This window comes from Pezoporus flaviventris, unplaced genomic scaffold (assembly GCF_033815535.1).
Source record: "Pezoporus flaviventris isolate CSIRO_AGI_PZ_B2104156 unplaced genomic scaffold, CSIRO_AGI_Pfla_v1 ptg000013l, whole genome shotgun sequence".
In the NCBI taxonomy this organism is placed as follows: Eukaryota; Metazoa; Chordata; class Aves; order Psittaciformes; family Psittacidae; genus Pezoporus; species Pezoporus flaviventris.
The window spans coordinates 18,271,370-18,286,802 of NW_026892561.1; the positions used below are offsets into that span (position 1 = coordinate 18,271,370).

Here is a 15,433-nt window from a genome sequence, read left to right on the forward strand (position 1 = left end):
TGGAGGGCCTCCACAGAAAGTTGGTACAGGAGAGCAAGGCAGAGAAGCACTCGTTGAATATGGATGCCCACCTGGCTGCTGAATATGGAAGATCTCAAAGGCTCCTTTGCTTTGCTCATGTTCAAACACCACACTGACGACACAAAGGCTTCCCCAGAACAAAGAGACAAGCGTAGCCATTTCTCACTAAACGTGATCTGGCCAATGTGCATCCCATGATGGTGCTGGGGGACTTGGCAGCAGGCATCACGGTCCCTCCTCCTAGTTACACCTACACCTCCATTCAAGAGCAGCTCCAACGAGTGAATTCCCAAATACACAATAGACACAGACAACCTTCATTTCATCTGAGCTACTCTCTGAGATGCTACAATCATTAAACAAAAAAAAAAAAAAAAAAAGATGCTTTCATGCTTTTAATGCAATATTTCTTGGGCTTGTTGGCATTTTGCTGCCAACTCATGATCTCCCCACGAGCCTTTCTGCATTGTGGCAACACATCTCCCTGATTTCCCCTCCACAAACCACCTACCTCTGAGACATTAATCGTCTTTCCAGTGTTTTTGGCTTCAAACCACCCAATACAGCTTGAATACATGGGGCCCAGGTTTTGCGGAGAGCCAGCAAAAAAAAAAACAACAAACCAATCCTGCCTCCATTGAAAATGTACACTTGTTATCTTCAATGCCCTTATTATTAATTGCTGTAAAACTTAATTTTATTCATCATTTGTTATGCCTCAAAATTGGATGGGAAAAAATTCAAATTAAGTGAAGTGAAAAGATTTCAGAGATTGTACAGAAGGCTCCTGTAGGAGCCGGAGGAAACACTCCAGAGACTGGGAACACAGCAGTAACCCAACCTGAAAGAAAGAAGATCTTAAGACAAAGAAATCTTGCCAAATTGATCCTTTAATTATAACATTAGACATTTCTTTCAAAGGCTTAGAGCAAGAGCTGGGGGTGGGGGCAGAAAAGTCTTAAAGGGAGAAAAGACTTAACATCACCAGGATGAGTGGAAGCAATTAGGAGGACTTAAATTACCCTCTTGTTTGGTACAATGCAGATGGATTTTATTTTTCTTGTCATCATGCTCAACATCTTTCTCTGCCATCAGCTTCAAAGATCTCCTTGCAGACCCAAGGACCCAGCCTTGCTAGGTCAGGCAGCATCCTCTTCCACTCTGCACTCACACAGTTATTGCTGTGGACCATGAATGCCAGTGATTACAGCAGGTTTGTCACCCTGGAAAGGGGCTGGAAGTGTGAGACTGGATAGGGGAAAGAAGTCTACCAGCCCTCAACAGGAGTACAGATGCTACAATGAATAGAGGACAGCAATTTCAACCCAGATTTTCTCTGCAGGGGCTGGGGAAAGGGAGGTGGAGAAGAGTCAAAACACAGCCTGTCTAGTTTCAGAAACTCCACGTGAGTCCTCAACATTATACCTCCAAGCACAGCTTATTTTTTATCTTCACTTTTTCATTTTCTTGCTCCTGCAACAAGCTAGACACAAGCCATCTTCTTGCCATCAGGGGCAAAGGCAGAACCTCTTCAGTGGCTAGGACAGGACAATGGTAAGCTACTTTCACTACTGGGATGGCATTACTGCCACTGCAGCACCATGCATGCCACAGGCAGCAGGGACAGGGCAGAACAGCTCTCACTGGGTCTATGTTGCTTGTGCAGCCCAAACACACAGATCCAAATTGCTTTACATGAGAACCAGCTGAGAGAAAAACAAACATTAAAAAATTTCACAAAGAAGGGATAGCAGACCTTTGCAGAGCTCTTGCATGGGGCACATGCAACTTCTGCAACCCCTGATTCAGAGCCAGCTGACTGCAGTGCACTGCCTGCAATGGGCCGTCAGCCAGGGCAGGAGGAGGTCCCATCCATCCCTCCCACTCCTCCTGCAGCATGTGAGTCTTTCCTTGCACTAACAGCAGCTCTCCCAAGGAAGAGCTGCAGATCCTCAGGTGCACCCTGCCACACCACAGCACGGTGCTCAGTGAAACCAACCTCAGGCCATGGCATGGCGGCAGGCAATGCTTGATAAGAGTCTCTGCAACTTCCTGAGCTCCAACATCCACTGGCTGCCACATGGCAGAAAACAAGGCACTTCAGCTGATGCTCCATCCTCGCTTGCTCCCACCGACTCTCTTCTGCCAGGATTATTTCAGTAGCCTGTGTAGCTGTAAAAGCTGAGCAGTCACATTTCCTTGGACTTCATACCTGCTCTCAAAGAGGAACAGGGCCTTTTTTTTTTTCTTTCCTGCTTTCAGTTAGAATTAATTGATCTGTAATTGCACCCACAGAGGGGGGAAGTTAATAAACACAGTAATAAATGCCAAAGCCCCTTAAGAACTGGCTCTCCATGCCCCTGCCTGGAGTGACTCTATCTCCTCTTAATAGTGTTGCATGCAATTCCAGCTCATGTGTGCGCATTAGTATTTCGGGAGAAAAATCGAGGAGCCTCAGTATGATGGAAATAATTTCTTTTCCTCTCCCACATACTTTGTGCTTAGGAGCAGATGGATCCAGGCTGTTTACATCACGGAGGTCATGCCTCAGCTTAACAGTTGGGGAACTGACTGTTGGGAGAGATGCGCATCGCAACCAGAAGATTGCTAAATCTGGGCTCCAGCAAACTTCTGCTGGTGGCAAGTTAAACATACAAATGTCCTCCTGCAGCCTCTTTGCATTCAAGACCTGCTTTGGGTGTTTGATTGTTTCCCCCAAAAAAACACTGCTGAGACAAAGCAAGGGCAGAGAGGCAGCTCTGCACCAGCTCCCGAGTGTGAACTTTGAGAAGAAAGCTAGAAATCCTGAGCAGACCTCATTATTTGCCAGTGCAGATGGTGCAGTTTGCAAGCAACGTGCATCCAGGTTTCTGCAAGCAGGCTACCATGGCTCACCACTCACTGCTGTGTCCTAAGTTAACAGAGTGACCCTAATTTCAGCTAGTGGGGCATGGCTGCCTGTCTTCCCTCAAAGCAGTGTTTGAATGCTGAAGAAAGGTTTCCTTCACATGGAGATGTTTCCATGGAGCTCATCCCCAAAGTGACCTTCTCCTCCCAGCTCAGCCCAACTGCAGGGCATGCAAGAGGATGCAGCCAGACCCTGCCTTCTCATCCAGCCCAGAAACCAGGGACATAAAGGTCACACTTCCCCTCTCACAGCAGAGCCAAGTGCTCTCTTCCAGCACAAGAGGATTGCTTCTGTAAAAACAATAAAAATTAAGCAAGCAAAGCAAGGAACTAAGTCCTTTTTATTGCCCTCAAGGACATACATTGTGTGCAGAAGTACCTTCTCCCACCTTATGTCATACCCCTCTAGAGCTCTGGCAGCAGCTTTGGCAAAAGGATGCTTCACCACTGCTGAGGGACTGCACACACTGAACCACAGAGAATGTCTGTGACCATGGCCAAGCAGAAGCACACAGACGATGGCTCTGCCATTGGGTGGCAGAGCCCAGTTTGCCGCCTCCACTCACCTTGCTCAGCCCTCCAGGGAGCTGAGCAGTCACACTTTTCCCTAGATATCTGGCACTCCAAGAGAGCATCTCCATTGCCAATTAGGCCACCCACCCACTTGCATCCTTCCCCAATACAAACCCTATTAGCAATAAACAAACAGTCGAAATGCCAGCCGGTGCCTGGGAAGAGCCCTAGACAACTGCATCCCATTCAGCAGGTGTAGGAACAGCTGCCTTACACAGTCCCAGAGCAGGTAAGCATCAACCATGGACCAGGGTACACACCAGGCGTCCCACCAGCCAGCCTGTGGTCCTCCTGCCAGTGGCTGGCTGGTAGGCTAGAGCACTGCTACCTTACTGCATCCCCAGGCTGCTCTCAGCACCACAACACCAAAAGCCTCAGTGTCTACACAAAACATTACATTGGCATGATCCAGTACTTCATCAACCAGCCTAGCCCCAACCTAACTTTTCCTCTCTGGGCTTTTGTAGGAAAGCTCCTGCTTGACACTGACACCCAGCTGGGCTTTGCTCAAATCCCCAAGCTGGATGGGGCATAAGAAATTCAAAAGCCACTTGACTGCTTGGACACCTTCATCCTCCATAAGAGATCCCTCCTTGCAAGGCTGTGTGAATCCCCTCCTGCAGCCTGTCCCCGGAGTCCTTGGACTCAGTCATACCCCAGACTGAAAACTGGGGAAATTCAACCCACCAACAGACCCTGAAGTACAGCAAAGCACTCCTGAAACAACCACTATCAGCACACCTGAAATCATGGGAGCACTTCAGACAGTGAGGGAGAAAACCAGGAGCAGTCTCCACACTGATCCCTGCATCAGAGCACTTTCCGGCTGGCCAAACCAGTGCTATAGTGTTGGGGGGGAGGTTGTTTTGTTTTATTTTTTTCACAGTGGACAATTAGGAACAAAATGACCTGCTGCTGGGCATGGAGTCCCCACTGCCACCTGCAGCAAGGGCGGAGGAGCCACATCCCCCTCCCAGTGCAGGAGAGGGCATGCTCTCCCCATGCACCAACCCCCACCAGCAGTTGAGGATGTGCTGATGCAACCACAGTTCATTGTCATGGAGACAGAAGCCTGTTGCTCTCCAAAACCATTTTAATGGCTTAGATTAAAGCCTCCTCTCCCCTGGGAAGAGCAGAATAGGGGCAACTCTGCTATCCCTATGTCCCTGGCTCATCCATGGGCAACCCAGGCATCCCTACCCTCACAAATGGGTATTACCCACCATGCCAAGCATAATCTTGCAGCCAGGGCTTGCACAGAAGTGCCCTGCATTGCTCCCACAGCTGCCCCAAACTGATCCCAACCCATGCCCGCCACACTCCATCAGCCAGCAAATATGCACCCCACTACAAACATATCCTGGACTCAAACACGCTTCCATAAGGCCCCACCATGTCTCTACCCGCTAGCAAGTTCCAAGCAGCCAGAAAATCAGCACTGGCCGTTTCTTGCAGGTGACCAAACCCACAAACTCTTCAGCAAGGTGAAACAACAAGAAAGCATCTTCAAGGCTGCCCCCTTCCTGGGTCCCCAGGGAACAAAGGAGCTAAGCAGGGAGCAACCTGTTTTTGTGGGGCAGGCAGGCATGGAAAGGGCAGAGGAACCAGCTACTAGGATCTTAGGGGGGCATGGCAGTAGCAGGCCAGCCTCAGGGCCGAGAGATATGCAAAAAGCATAACAGAGAGGAGAAGGATGGCATCTCACTTACCCCGACAGCACTCCCAGGACAAGGTTCAGGACAAAGAAGGATCCAATGATGATGAGGGGAATGAAGTACAGCCAGTTCCAGGTGGCTCCTAAGGCATCGTTGGTCTGGAGGGGAAAGAAAAAACATGTGACATTATCTTCAACACCAGCAACTGGGGCAGGGCGAGGGTGTGTTAGATGCAGCATGGTGGCGATTCTCACTCCAGGCTGACCACACCAGGCTCCTCAGGGTGATGCGGCCATGCCTGCCAAGTCTTGATGGGCACCAGGCACTGCCTGTGCAGACATGCCTGCAGGGAGATCCCAATCAGCAGTGCCCTGATGACCCTCGGCATCCTGCCCCAGCCACACTCGCATCCACAGTCTCCAGCTCTCACTGGGCAGAACCACTCTCCTTTTCCTCCTCCTACCCTCCCCTGCAGGGATGCAGAGGCTGTAGACAGTGATGCAGTCAGAGATGTAGTGGCCTGAAATCAGGGTGTGGGGGCCAACCTGAGCATGCCTCTCAGTAGCTTGATTCAGTGCTCCCCTGTGCAGCTCACTGAGACATGGCAAAGCAGCCCCATAGCAGCAGTGCCTGCTGAGCAAACATGGGTTAAGAGGGAAAGATTTGTAAGGTGCCTTAGGGTCAGGGAAGCTGGCAGCTAAAGAAGCTGCAGCCAATACGTGTCCTTCTATGCACAGTGGGAAAGAGGCTGGTGTGGACAAGCCCCACACCTTCAAATGGGTGTTTTGCTCATGGCATCATCTCTAATAGCATGCAGGAGATGTACCTCCTGCCCCAGGTACATTATCCCAACCACAAGGGGCTGAGAGCAGAGCTCTAACTGCAGGGCGAAGTCCGACAGCTAAAAAGGCTGCTGTCAAGTCCTGCTCAGTACCTCCAGACATTTATTCACTGAGTCCTTTAATAAAGCAGTGCCCCTCTGTACCTTGCAGCCACTTCCCAGGCCCCATTTGTCCTCTGGTGTCAGGCACAGTGCACATGACGCCGGGCTGGAGGGTGATGCGGCAGAACGTGACTGTCTGGGGGAGGTGGTATCAATCTTGTTGCAATGAAAGACTCTCTTTTCTCTCTCTTCCCCCCCCCCCCCCCCCCCCCCCCGTGCTAATTAAGCCCTCATCTTTGTCTGAGTCATTGGCACTACATCTCCTGGTTGGCCAGTGCAGGAGCTGAGAAGAGGCTCTGCAAGGGGAGAAGTGTATCTCCAAGGGGGAGATAAAATCACCATGCTGGAGTCTCCCTCTGGTCACCAAGGTACCAGTGGGAGCCTGAGTCAGGTATCCCCACCACCCTGACACTAAGCCCGACACAGGAAGGGTGATGCCAGAACATCCTTCTACAGGCACTGACCACAGCACTGTCAGAGGGATGTTGTGGGCAGAGGCCCCAGTGCCAAGGAGTGCCTGGAACACAGCAGCAATTAGGGCTTTGAGGTTGGGGAAGGCATCTGGGAAGACTCACCACCCTCCTCCTCCAGCACCAGGGAAACCATCTTCTCAAAGTCCTGCGCTTTCAAGAGCCACAGTTCTCTACCAGCCCTTTTGCTCAGGGCCACAGGAGCAGTGAGCACAGGGAGATGGGAATGATGCATGGGAAACACTCATCATTGCCCTCCAAAGACACCCAAGCGACCATGCTCTGCTGTAAGAGCACCATTTGCTGTGGGAATAGTCTTCAAGGATTATGAACCCATAAGCCTTGGCTGGCTTCAGCTCCCTGCCGAGACGCCATTGTGTACCTGTCACCCATGTCAGGATTGCTTGCTTTTGAAACTGGCTCCTGCCAAAAAAAAACCCGCAGGCTTTCCCCCAGGTCCTTGGTACAGAGGATGCAAGAGAGATTAACTCTGTTCCTACAGGTGAACAAGACATCTTCCCCAGGGCTGGTCCACAGCCACTCCTCCTTCAGCCTCCTCTCCAGTAGTGCTCAGCAGGAGGTGTAGGGACAGACAGGGACAACACGATGGACCAGAGGGCAACTCTCCCAGGGTTATCAGCCAGTGATACCAGGAGGGGCACTGCTGAGGCAGGGGAGGGGATGGGGAGCTGAGTACTCCACATAGACCCCCACATACAACTGGCCACAGTGAGTTTAGGGATGGTCCCAGCCACCCATGACAATACCAGCAGCCCCAGGAACAGAACTGCTCTGAGCAGCCACACAAGTACGCTGCCTGGTGCCAGCTTTGCACCAAGACAAAATTTCCCGGTCCACATCCCAACACTCCCTACAAAACCAGGAGCTAGTGAGCCCAGCCAGGTTGCAGTGGCTCCAGACCATCATCTGGTACCTCCTCAGCTGCTCTGACTGTCAAACCTTTTATCCCCCATGGAGATGGAAAAGTTGCTGCAGTGCCTTTGCAGCTCCCAGGCTGCAGAGGTCCCAGCCAGGGCGGGACAAGAGGGCTTATTTGGGAAATGCGAGGGGCTTGGCATTTCACAGGCTCGGCATCTTCCACTGCTTCTCTAGCCTGTGACAGAGAGCATGACCACAAAGCACCCAGTACAGCAGGGCATCAGAACACAGAAGAGCATGTGCATGTGCATACATACACAAATAAGTGGACGTATTCCCATCTCTTCACTCCCAAAGCTGAAGCACATCTGTCCAGGAAACCAAAGCAACCACCATGCCTGGCCATGTGTCTTCTCATCCCCAATGCTCTGACACAGACCATGCTCCCTCTCATGCGTCATGCGATCTCCCCCAGATTTTGTCAACTCTATCTTAAAAAATCACTATTCCCACTGGAAGGCTCCTCAAACAAATGTTCTAATGGCTGCTCCAATTTTCAGCCTGAATTTATTTGTGGTTATTTTATATACCATTCGTTCTTTTGCCAGCATTGGCCTTTGGCTGAAATAGCAGTTCTCCTTTCCATTTCCCATTCTGATGTATTTATAGACAGCAATCATGGCTATTCCCAGCCTCTACTTTGTTAGCCAAAGCAAGGTTCCTCCTGTTCTCTCTTGCATGATTGGCTCTTCCTCACTATTTTAACCAGTAGTCCCTTTCCTACTACAGCCCAGGCTCAGTTCAATTTCCCTGGACACAGGAGAGCCAAGGGAGCAATTCTGATGGGTCCCACTCCATCCCTGCATGATGCTAATGAGACTTTGCCACCTTTCTTGCAAACCTCCTTTCTCCTTCCAGCACTGCTACTGTGGTCACTTGCTCATCTCCTCCACACTGCTACTTCCCATCAGAGAGACCTGGGCTCTGAAGAGATATCTTTGCTGTTCCACAACAAACACATGGCTTTCCATTTCACACTGCATCCCACATCTCTTCCTCCAGCTCTCAATCTCCTCCAGCCCAGGGTGGTAGCCTCCATCCACCCCTGAAATGCTGGGAAGCCAGCATGGAAAGCCGATGACTCAACCCCGAGGAGACCCACCGGTCACCACATTCCCTCAACACCACACAGCACCATCCCAATGCTGCTCACTTCCCTGCCAGCCTCACAGAGCTCCTCTTCATTAACACTTTCCCAGAGCAAAAGTTTTACTACAAAGACCAGCTTTACATGTTTCCAGGACTCTGATGCCAGGTTAGCCCGGAGTGACCTACCTTTGGCAAACCCATGATTCATTTTCCTCTTTTGCTTTCCAAATCTGTTCCAAAAAGGCATGTAATCGAGGTCAGGCTTACAGTCCTATTCCTGCCTGCCTTAGTTTTTTCCCTTCCTCCCCCCGCTTTTAAATATAGGCATCACATTCACTATTCTCCAGTCAGATGGTGCCTCCCCCAACTTGATGGAGTTGTTAAAAATACTTGTTACCAGACCTGCCATTTCATGTGCCAGCTCCCTCTGAACATGGGGAGGGGGAAGCCATCCCAAGCACCAGGCTGATGGGGTCTCAGCACTTGGCTTCCCCATTGGCTGCACTCATGGCTGTATCCTTTCCCACCATACAGCCTTTTGTTGCCTCTGCCTTTGTGTTGACCAAAAGCCGTGCCCAAATCTCCCCAGCCACTGCTTCACTATGCTTTGCTTCCATCTGCAGAGGTAGGGAACTGCTCATTGTCCCTTTGAGCACCCTTCATGAGGTCTGTGCCAACATAACTTTTGGTGGCTCCCATAGCACTTCACAGCTTCTCTGGCACCAAGATGCAGTTGTCTTGACTGAACAGCCCTTTACCCCATCCCTTTGGAGCATCACTTTTTGTTAATATCCCTTGTAGGCTGTGGTTCATCACCTCAGTCCACTGTGTCTTCCCAGACGGTTTTTTCCCCTGTGCTGAAGGTACTAGGAGGTCATCATATGCAGAAGTCGGGGTAGACCAGGAGTTTAATCCCCAAATTACACAGACACCATAACTCCTTTAATGAAGAAATTCCTGACTCCTGCCTTAGGCTCCCAGTGCAGCAGACCACTCATCCAAGCACTTTGGGAAACAGGAGCTACTTGACACCTAGCTTTGTTGCTTTTTCCCTTCCCTTTAAGACAACCACCTTATGCACCCCACCAGCCTAAACCATCACCACCCAAACTCTCCCATGCCCACAAGAGGAAGAAACACATTTGCTACTGCTTCCAGGCATACCCAAGACACAAACACAACTAATGTGAGCTTGTCGGTGAAGACTAAAAATCTACAGCCTCCCCAAGGGACTACACACCTAAGGGTGCTTGTCATGTCAAAGCTGTGGTGGAGACTCCCAGTTGGAGCTGAACCACCACAGTGACATCTTGGACACAATGCATCCTGCAGCCAAAAAAGCTTCCAAGCCTATATAAATGACACCACCAAGACGTGGGAGCTGGACCCTCATGGGGTAACAGAGCTGGCACGGCGGGTCTCCACCTGGTGAAGGAGCTCCCACCAGCTCCCATTTCTCAACCCCCAGCACAGGGTTATTCTTTTGGCAGCTCTTGTGGATTTTTTGTTTGGACTTTTTTTTTCCAAAGGGCGGGAAAAGGCACAGGGAGCTGCAGAAGCAGGTCTCACTCAGGGGGCCAGAAATCTAAAGAAATCTAAATATATACCCAAGTCAAATGCAAAGCACAAGCTCGCAGCCCACACGTACCCTCCCTCGGGCTGCGTTTGCATGGGAAACTTTAGGATTTCTTTGCTATAGGGGAAGGGGGGGGGGGGGGAGAAGGCACCAAAACCAGCACAAATTCAGTCTCTCCTAGCTAAAAATAAACAGAGAGCATGTTCTGCCTGTGCAGGGTGCCTTTAATGGTCACTCACTGCCCATCAGCTCAGGAAGGGGGACAGGGGACTGAGGCTGTGGGCATCCAAGTCATTTAGGGAGCAGCGGGTCCCAGGGAGCTACTGGACTACATTCACACAGAGATCCACCCTTGTTGATTCTCCAGTGCCTAGTAACAGGCCTGGGTTTCCACTTCAGGCTTTCCCTGGAGAGGAGGGGAGCTTTATGCCCTTCCCAGCAGGAGATGTGTCCTGGAGACCTCCATGTCCAGTATGGCTAACAGCAAGGGCACACACTAAACAGCACGTAATTAGATTGGGGTAGTACACATTCATTACTGCAACCAACTGGCTGCAATGTATTTGCAGTGCAGAATCCACAGGACCTCCAGCAGCACGGGTGGCCCCATCCTGCTCTCATCACTGTCCTCTGCCAGGAATCTCCTACCCCATGGACAGCTCCCACAGGGACTGTGGCTTTGCTTGCATTGCAGGCAGGCTTTAATGGGCAGGGATGGGGTGACCAAACTGTCCCAAGCCTCATGGCTGGGCAGGTGAGGTCTGTCTGCTCCCCCAGGCTGTAATCATAGCAAAGGGGTGTGGGGATGAAGGTGAAAGCCGCTATCTCAGAAGGTTTTGTCCTGGGCACTGTGCCTGCCTTTCCCAGCACTTCCCAACAGTTCACTACCTGGTGTGGGGACAGAGCAGTCCTGCTTGGACAGCAGACACAAAATATCCACAACTTCCACGACTTGTATGTGAAAACCTTGGCTCGGCAACTCTTTGCCTGGTGGTGACACTCTCTGTGCCCCTGCCACATGTAATGGCATCCCCCCCAGCATCATCTCTGCAGCCCCTGACAAGCTCCTCCCTGCAAACCACAGCTGCACCCAGCTGAGAAACACAGGCAGGCCAGCAGGTACAGCCACAAGATCTTCATAGCCCAGCAAAAAGAGAAAAAAAGATATTTAAAAAAATACCTTACAGCATATTCCCTGGCCTAACCAGTTCCCTCAAGACCCTGACACCTGCTGCTGCTCTCCCCAGCACAGTAACAGATCTGTTTCTTTCCTTTAATAGCAGTAATTTAATCTCCTGCATGCAGGACCATGCTTCACTCCCCACAAGCCCTGCCTGGCATCCATCAGCAACCCCAGCACTGGACAACATCTCAATGAAAATGCTTTGCTTTCCCGAATCAGGTTAATGAGGAAATTGGTACATTTCCTTTGCAGGGCCAGGGCTGGCCTACTGCAGGACACATCCTGACATGGCCATGTATTGGAGTCTCCATGCAGGGTGGGCACCTCCTGCCTGAGGCTGTGCCTCCAGCAGTGCCTTTCACTAACCTGTGGTGCTCCGAGCTGCCAGGGACAGGCAGCAGGCAAGAGTCCTAGCAGAGGGGTGCACGAAGCTCAACAAAGCCCATAGGCATGCTTGTGTCTGTGTATGTGGGGGGAGGGAAAGGGATGAGGAAACAGGAAAAAAAATACCAAAATACTGCATTTTTCTGCTTTCCAAATGGAATGCAATAAACACATTGCTAGAAGTTACTAAAATCAAGTCTTTTCAAAGCATCTGAAATAGGCAGAGAATAATGTTCAGATTTCCTCTTATCCACTGAGAAATTGCCCCAGTACTGATTCACAACCCACTTCCCATGCATGCCTCCTCCTCCTCTTTCCCCCCCAGTCATCCCTCACTGTGCCTCTCAGCTGCCTCCACCTCTGCTCCAGAACTCCCACCTTCTCCCCCACCCCTGATTCCTCCTCAGCCTTCCAGCCACAGATGTGGGCACCCACTAACTGCCCCACAGGTAGGATAAACTTCTCCTGATGAAGTATTTGCAAAGCTCCTCAATCTTCATTAGACCCAGTGCTTGGCTAAGACAGCACCGGTACTCCTAGTGCAAGACCCTCAGCATCGGGCTCAGTCCATGCCCACCTGGACCCAGAGCTTGTGTGCTGCAGCAGGGCATGGTTTTCATGGGATCAGGCTTGTGCTTGTTTTTCAATGGGGGTCAGTGATTGCCAGGCTGGATCCCTGCTTTGCCCAGAGAGGCAGCTTGGGCCCCATGATGCTTCCTTTGATGAAGGGATGTTCCCAGTTCCAGCTGTGATGCTCAGGACATCAGACCCATGCACAACCTCGCTCAAGGACTTCAACTGACCCCAATCCCCCCACAATCCAGCCCTGATGCACAGCAGCATGTGCACCAATAGAGGCATGGACACAGCTCTGCAAAGCCTCACCGGCAGTTTCCAGTAACAAACTTGCTAATGAAATTACAAGTCCTGGGCTTAATGAAGATGAGCAATGTGAGACCAGGCAGCACCAAGACCCCCTTCCCACCTCCCCTCCTTAAGCCTGGAGTTCCTGGGCAGCGCTGGAGCACCAGGGCCAAAGCATCAATGCTTCCAACCACCCCTTGGCTCCCCAACTCCTGCCAGCAGATGGTCTAGGAGCAAGGAGGGGGTGGGCAGGGAGCTTTTGATAGAACATGCCTGCAAAGCTGGGGATCCAGCAGACACAGTTTGTTTCTTGCTGTGTCATTTCAGCACACACACACACACAGAGGGAAAAGGGGGGGGGGGGGGGGGGGGAGAAAAGGCTGAAACATTTGGCACGCTGGCAAGGGTCTGGCTTTGCTGAGTGCAGAGAAAGAGCCATTCCTTCCAAAGGGAGGAGAGGGTAAAGCAGACTGGCTGCTGCACTCGTGCCTGTCAGGGATGGGCTCCAGCACCCACGGCTGGCAGCACACGAGTTGCCAGATTGGGCACCAACATGAGCCATTTGGGGAAAACCATCTCATTTCATAAAGTTAGGAAGGTTTTAAACCTTCAGGCTGGAATTTGAAGTCTTTTCTCTGAAGTCCTTGCTAACTTAGTCGCGTCTAAAACACTCAGTGTTTGACATTTCAGAGAAGGAAGCAGGAAGGGGCTCTGCCCTGTGGTGACAGGAGTGCTGGGGACTTTTCGGATGCCCCTGCTCCCCCCCAGGCACAGAGCACAACCTGCCTTGCCCACATGGCCAGGAGCCACCAGGAATAGCTGCAGAGGCATTAAGATCTGTGCTTTCTACCGAGCTGCTAAGAGTACTGGGTGTTGATTAAATTTTCATACCTCCCCAACAGGATATTGTGTGTGTGTTGCGTTTTAATTTAAAACACACAAGAAGGGACTCCTTTCCCCTTTGCAAGTGTTCCAGCTTGAGGGCCTGGCATTGTCTCAGGGCACTGAAGGCTAAAAAGCCAAGTGGTTTCCCTCTTTCATCATCTCTCCATCTCTTCTGCTCTCCAGCCTCTCTCCCTCCTCCTCCTCTCTCCAGGTATCACCTCTAGCCGGCGCTGCTGCTTGCTAGGAGCCACCAATACGCATCACACTCACAGCTTCACCCTCCACAGTGCCCAAAGGAGCAGCACAGCAGGCTTAGCCACCAGCTGCGAGACCACTGCTGCATTGAGCTCCTCCAGTGTTCTGCCCATCACCGTGGTGTCAGGGCAGCTGCTGTTCTGAGGGGATCACTGCACTGCCAGCCTTTCCTGGGGTTTCTACAACCCTCAGCACATGGCTGGCACTGCTGCAGCTCTTGCCCTGGGACTAGGGACCTCAGGGGAAAGGAACCAATGTCCAGAGGAACTGCAGCAGCACCTGGAAACACTGAGGCTCATGGAGGTTTCCCAGCTCATCTCAGGTCTGAGCAAACCTCAAAAGGAGCAATTCCTCTCTGGCCAAGTCATTAATCCCTCTAGTTCCTGGCTGCCTCAGGCACTGCCAGGCACTGCCCTTGCTCTCCAAAAGGCAAGAGGTGAAACCCACCCAGACATGCAAAACGCTCAGGTCCTGCTCACACTGTTCACATGTAGGTGCTTCAGGAAGAGCAGCTGAGTGCTGAGCATCCCAAGGGACAACCATGACACCCTGGGAATTTATGCCAATGAACAATGAGCAATTTTCTACATACACACACTGTGAAAATTAACTGCTTTGCAACAGATTCCTCCCCTGAGCCTCCCTGAGGCCACATGACTACTGCAACTGGGGAGCTGTCAGGGAGCAGGACAGCCAAGCCTTACTTCCATGTCTGATCCACGTGCTCCTGCACACCCAGTGATTCAACACATCTCCCTTTCCCAGTGCCCCAAATCAAGGCTACCTGAACAGTCCCCATTTAAAAAAAAGGATGGACGTTTCGCCACACCTGAAAACCAAGCTCCAGCAGATCTCAGGTTTGGTACTTCACAGTCAAACCCCGTCCAAGCCAACTTCTGAACACCCAGCTCGTGAAACCCTAACCTCTGCATGACATTCCTCTTGGTCCTTTTCCACCCCACATTTAGAGGGGATCCCACACACTATGGTGGCACCAGGCACCAGCACTCCTGCAGGATGTCCTCCCCGTGCATCCTCCTGGCCACACGTGGTGGTTGAGTCATGCTTGCTGAAAACCCTGGTCCTTGCAGCAGCTCGCATTCTACAGCGGCTCTTGCAGAGCCTCTGCTGCTGGGCTCTGCATGCACAGCTTGTGCTTCGCACCTAACCAGCACATTTGCAACTGCCTGGCTGCTTGCAGGCGACTGTTAAGCTTTGCACAGGGCTACAGGACCTGCACACACCACCTCCCCTGAGGCTACAGCACACAGATCTGCCCACAACCACTGCAGTTTAGAAGGTATTTTGGAAGGTATTTTTGCAGCAAACACTCTCCTCTTGCTGCAAAAGCTCCCAGAAGGCTCCCAACACTCGGCACTGGCATTTCCTAAGGCTCCCTGTACCTTTTTGCCCTCCTGCTTCCCTACAGTCCCAATCCCTTGTGCCACAAGAGGCCTTTTGGGTTTATAGCAGGCATCTGTGGTCAGCTAGCTCCCATTAGGCCTTGCCATGCATTTGTAATTAGCAGCATGGATGCTCTTCCAGTGCTGCTTTAATGTGTCTGCTTAGGAGGCAAATGTTTACCCATCGCTGCTAATAGCCACTGTCCTGTCCAAAGTCAAGCCAGCTCTTTGTCTAGCCCAGCTGCAGCTTGGTTATCATTGCCATGCAGGCACTCCTGCCTGTCTG

General features: G+C 51.4%; 2 protein-coding genes across 12 annotated transcripts in view; one reads left to right on the plus strand and one right to left on the minus strand.

The window, feature by feature from the left end:
• The window catches only part of LOC133268612 (regulator of G-protein signaling 16-like), a 427,729-nt gene that overhangs the window by 229,001 nt on the left and 183,295 nt on the right, over window positions 1-15,433 (plus strand). The gene's annotated exons all lie outside the window — the stretch shown is intronic.
• Window positions 1-15,433, minus strand: part of CACNA1E (calcium voltage-gated channel subunit alpha1 E) — a 114,693-nt gene that overhangs the window by 57,779 nt on the left and 41,481 nt on the right. For all 11 annotated transcript variants that reach the window (XM_061451974.1, XM_061451968.1, XM_061451972.1 and 8 more), the window contains one exon: window positions 5,211-5,314. In XM_061451974.1, coding sequence (XP_061307958.1) covers window positions 5,211-5,314 — 104 coding nt within the window. The remainder of the gene's footprint in view (window positions 1-5,210; window positions 5,315-15,433) is intronic.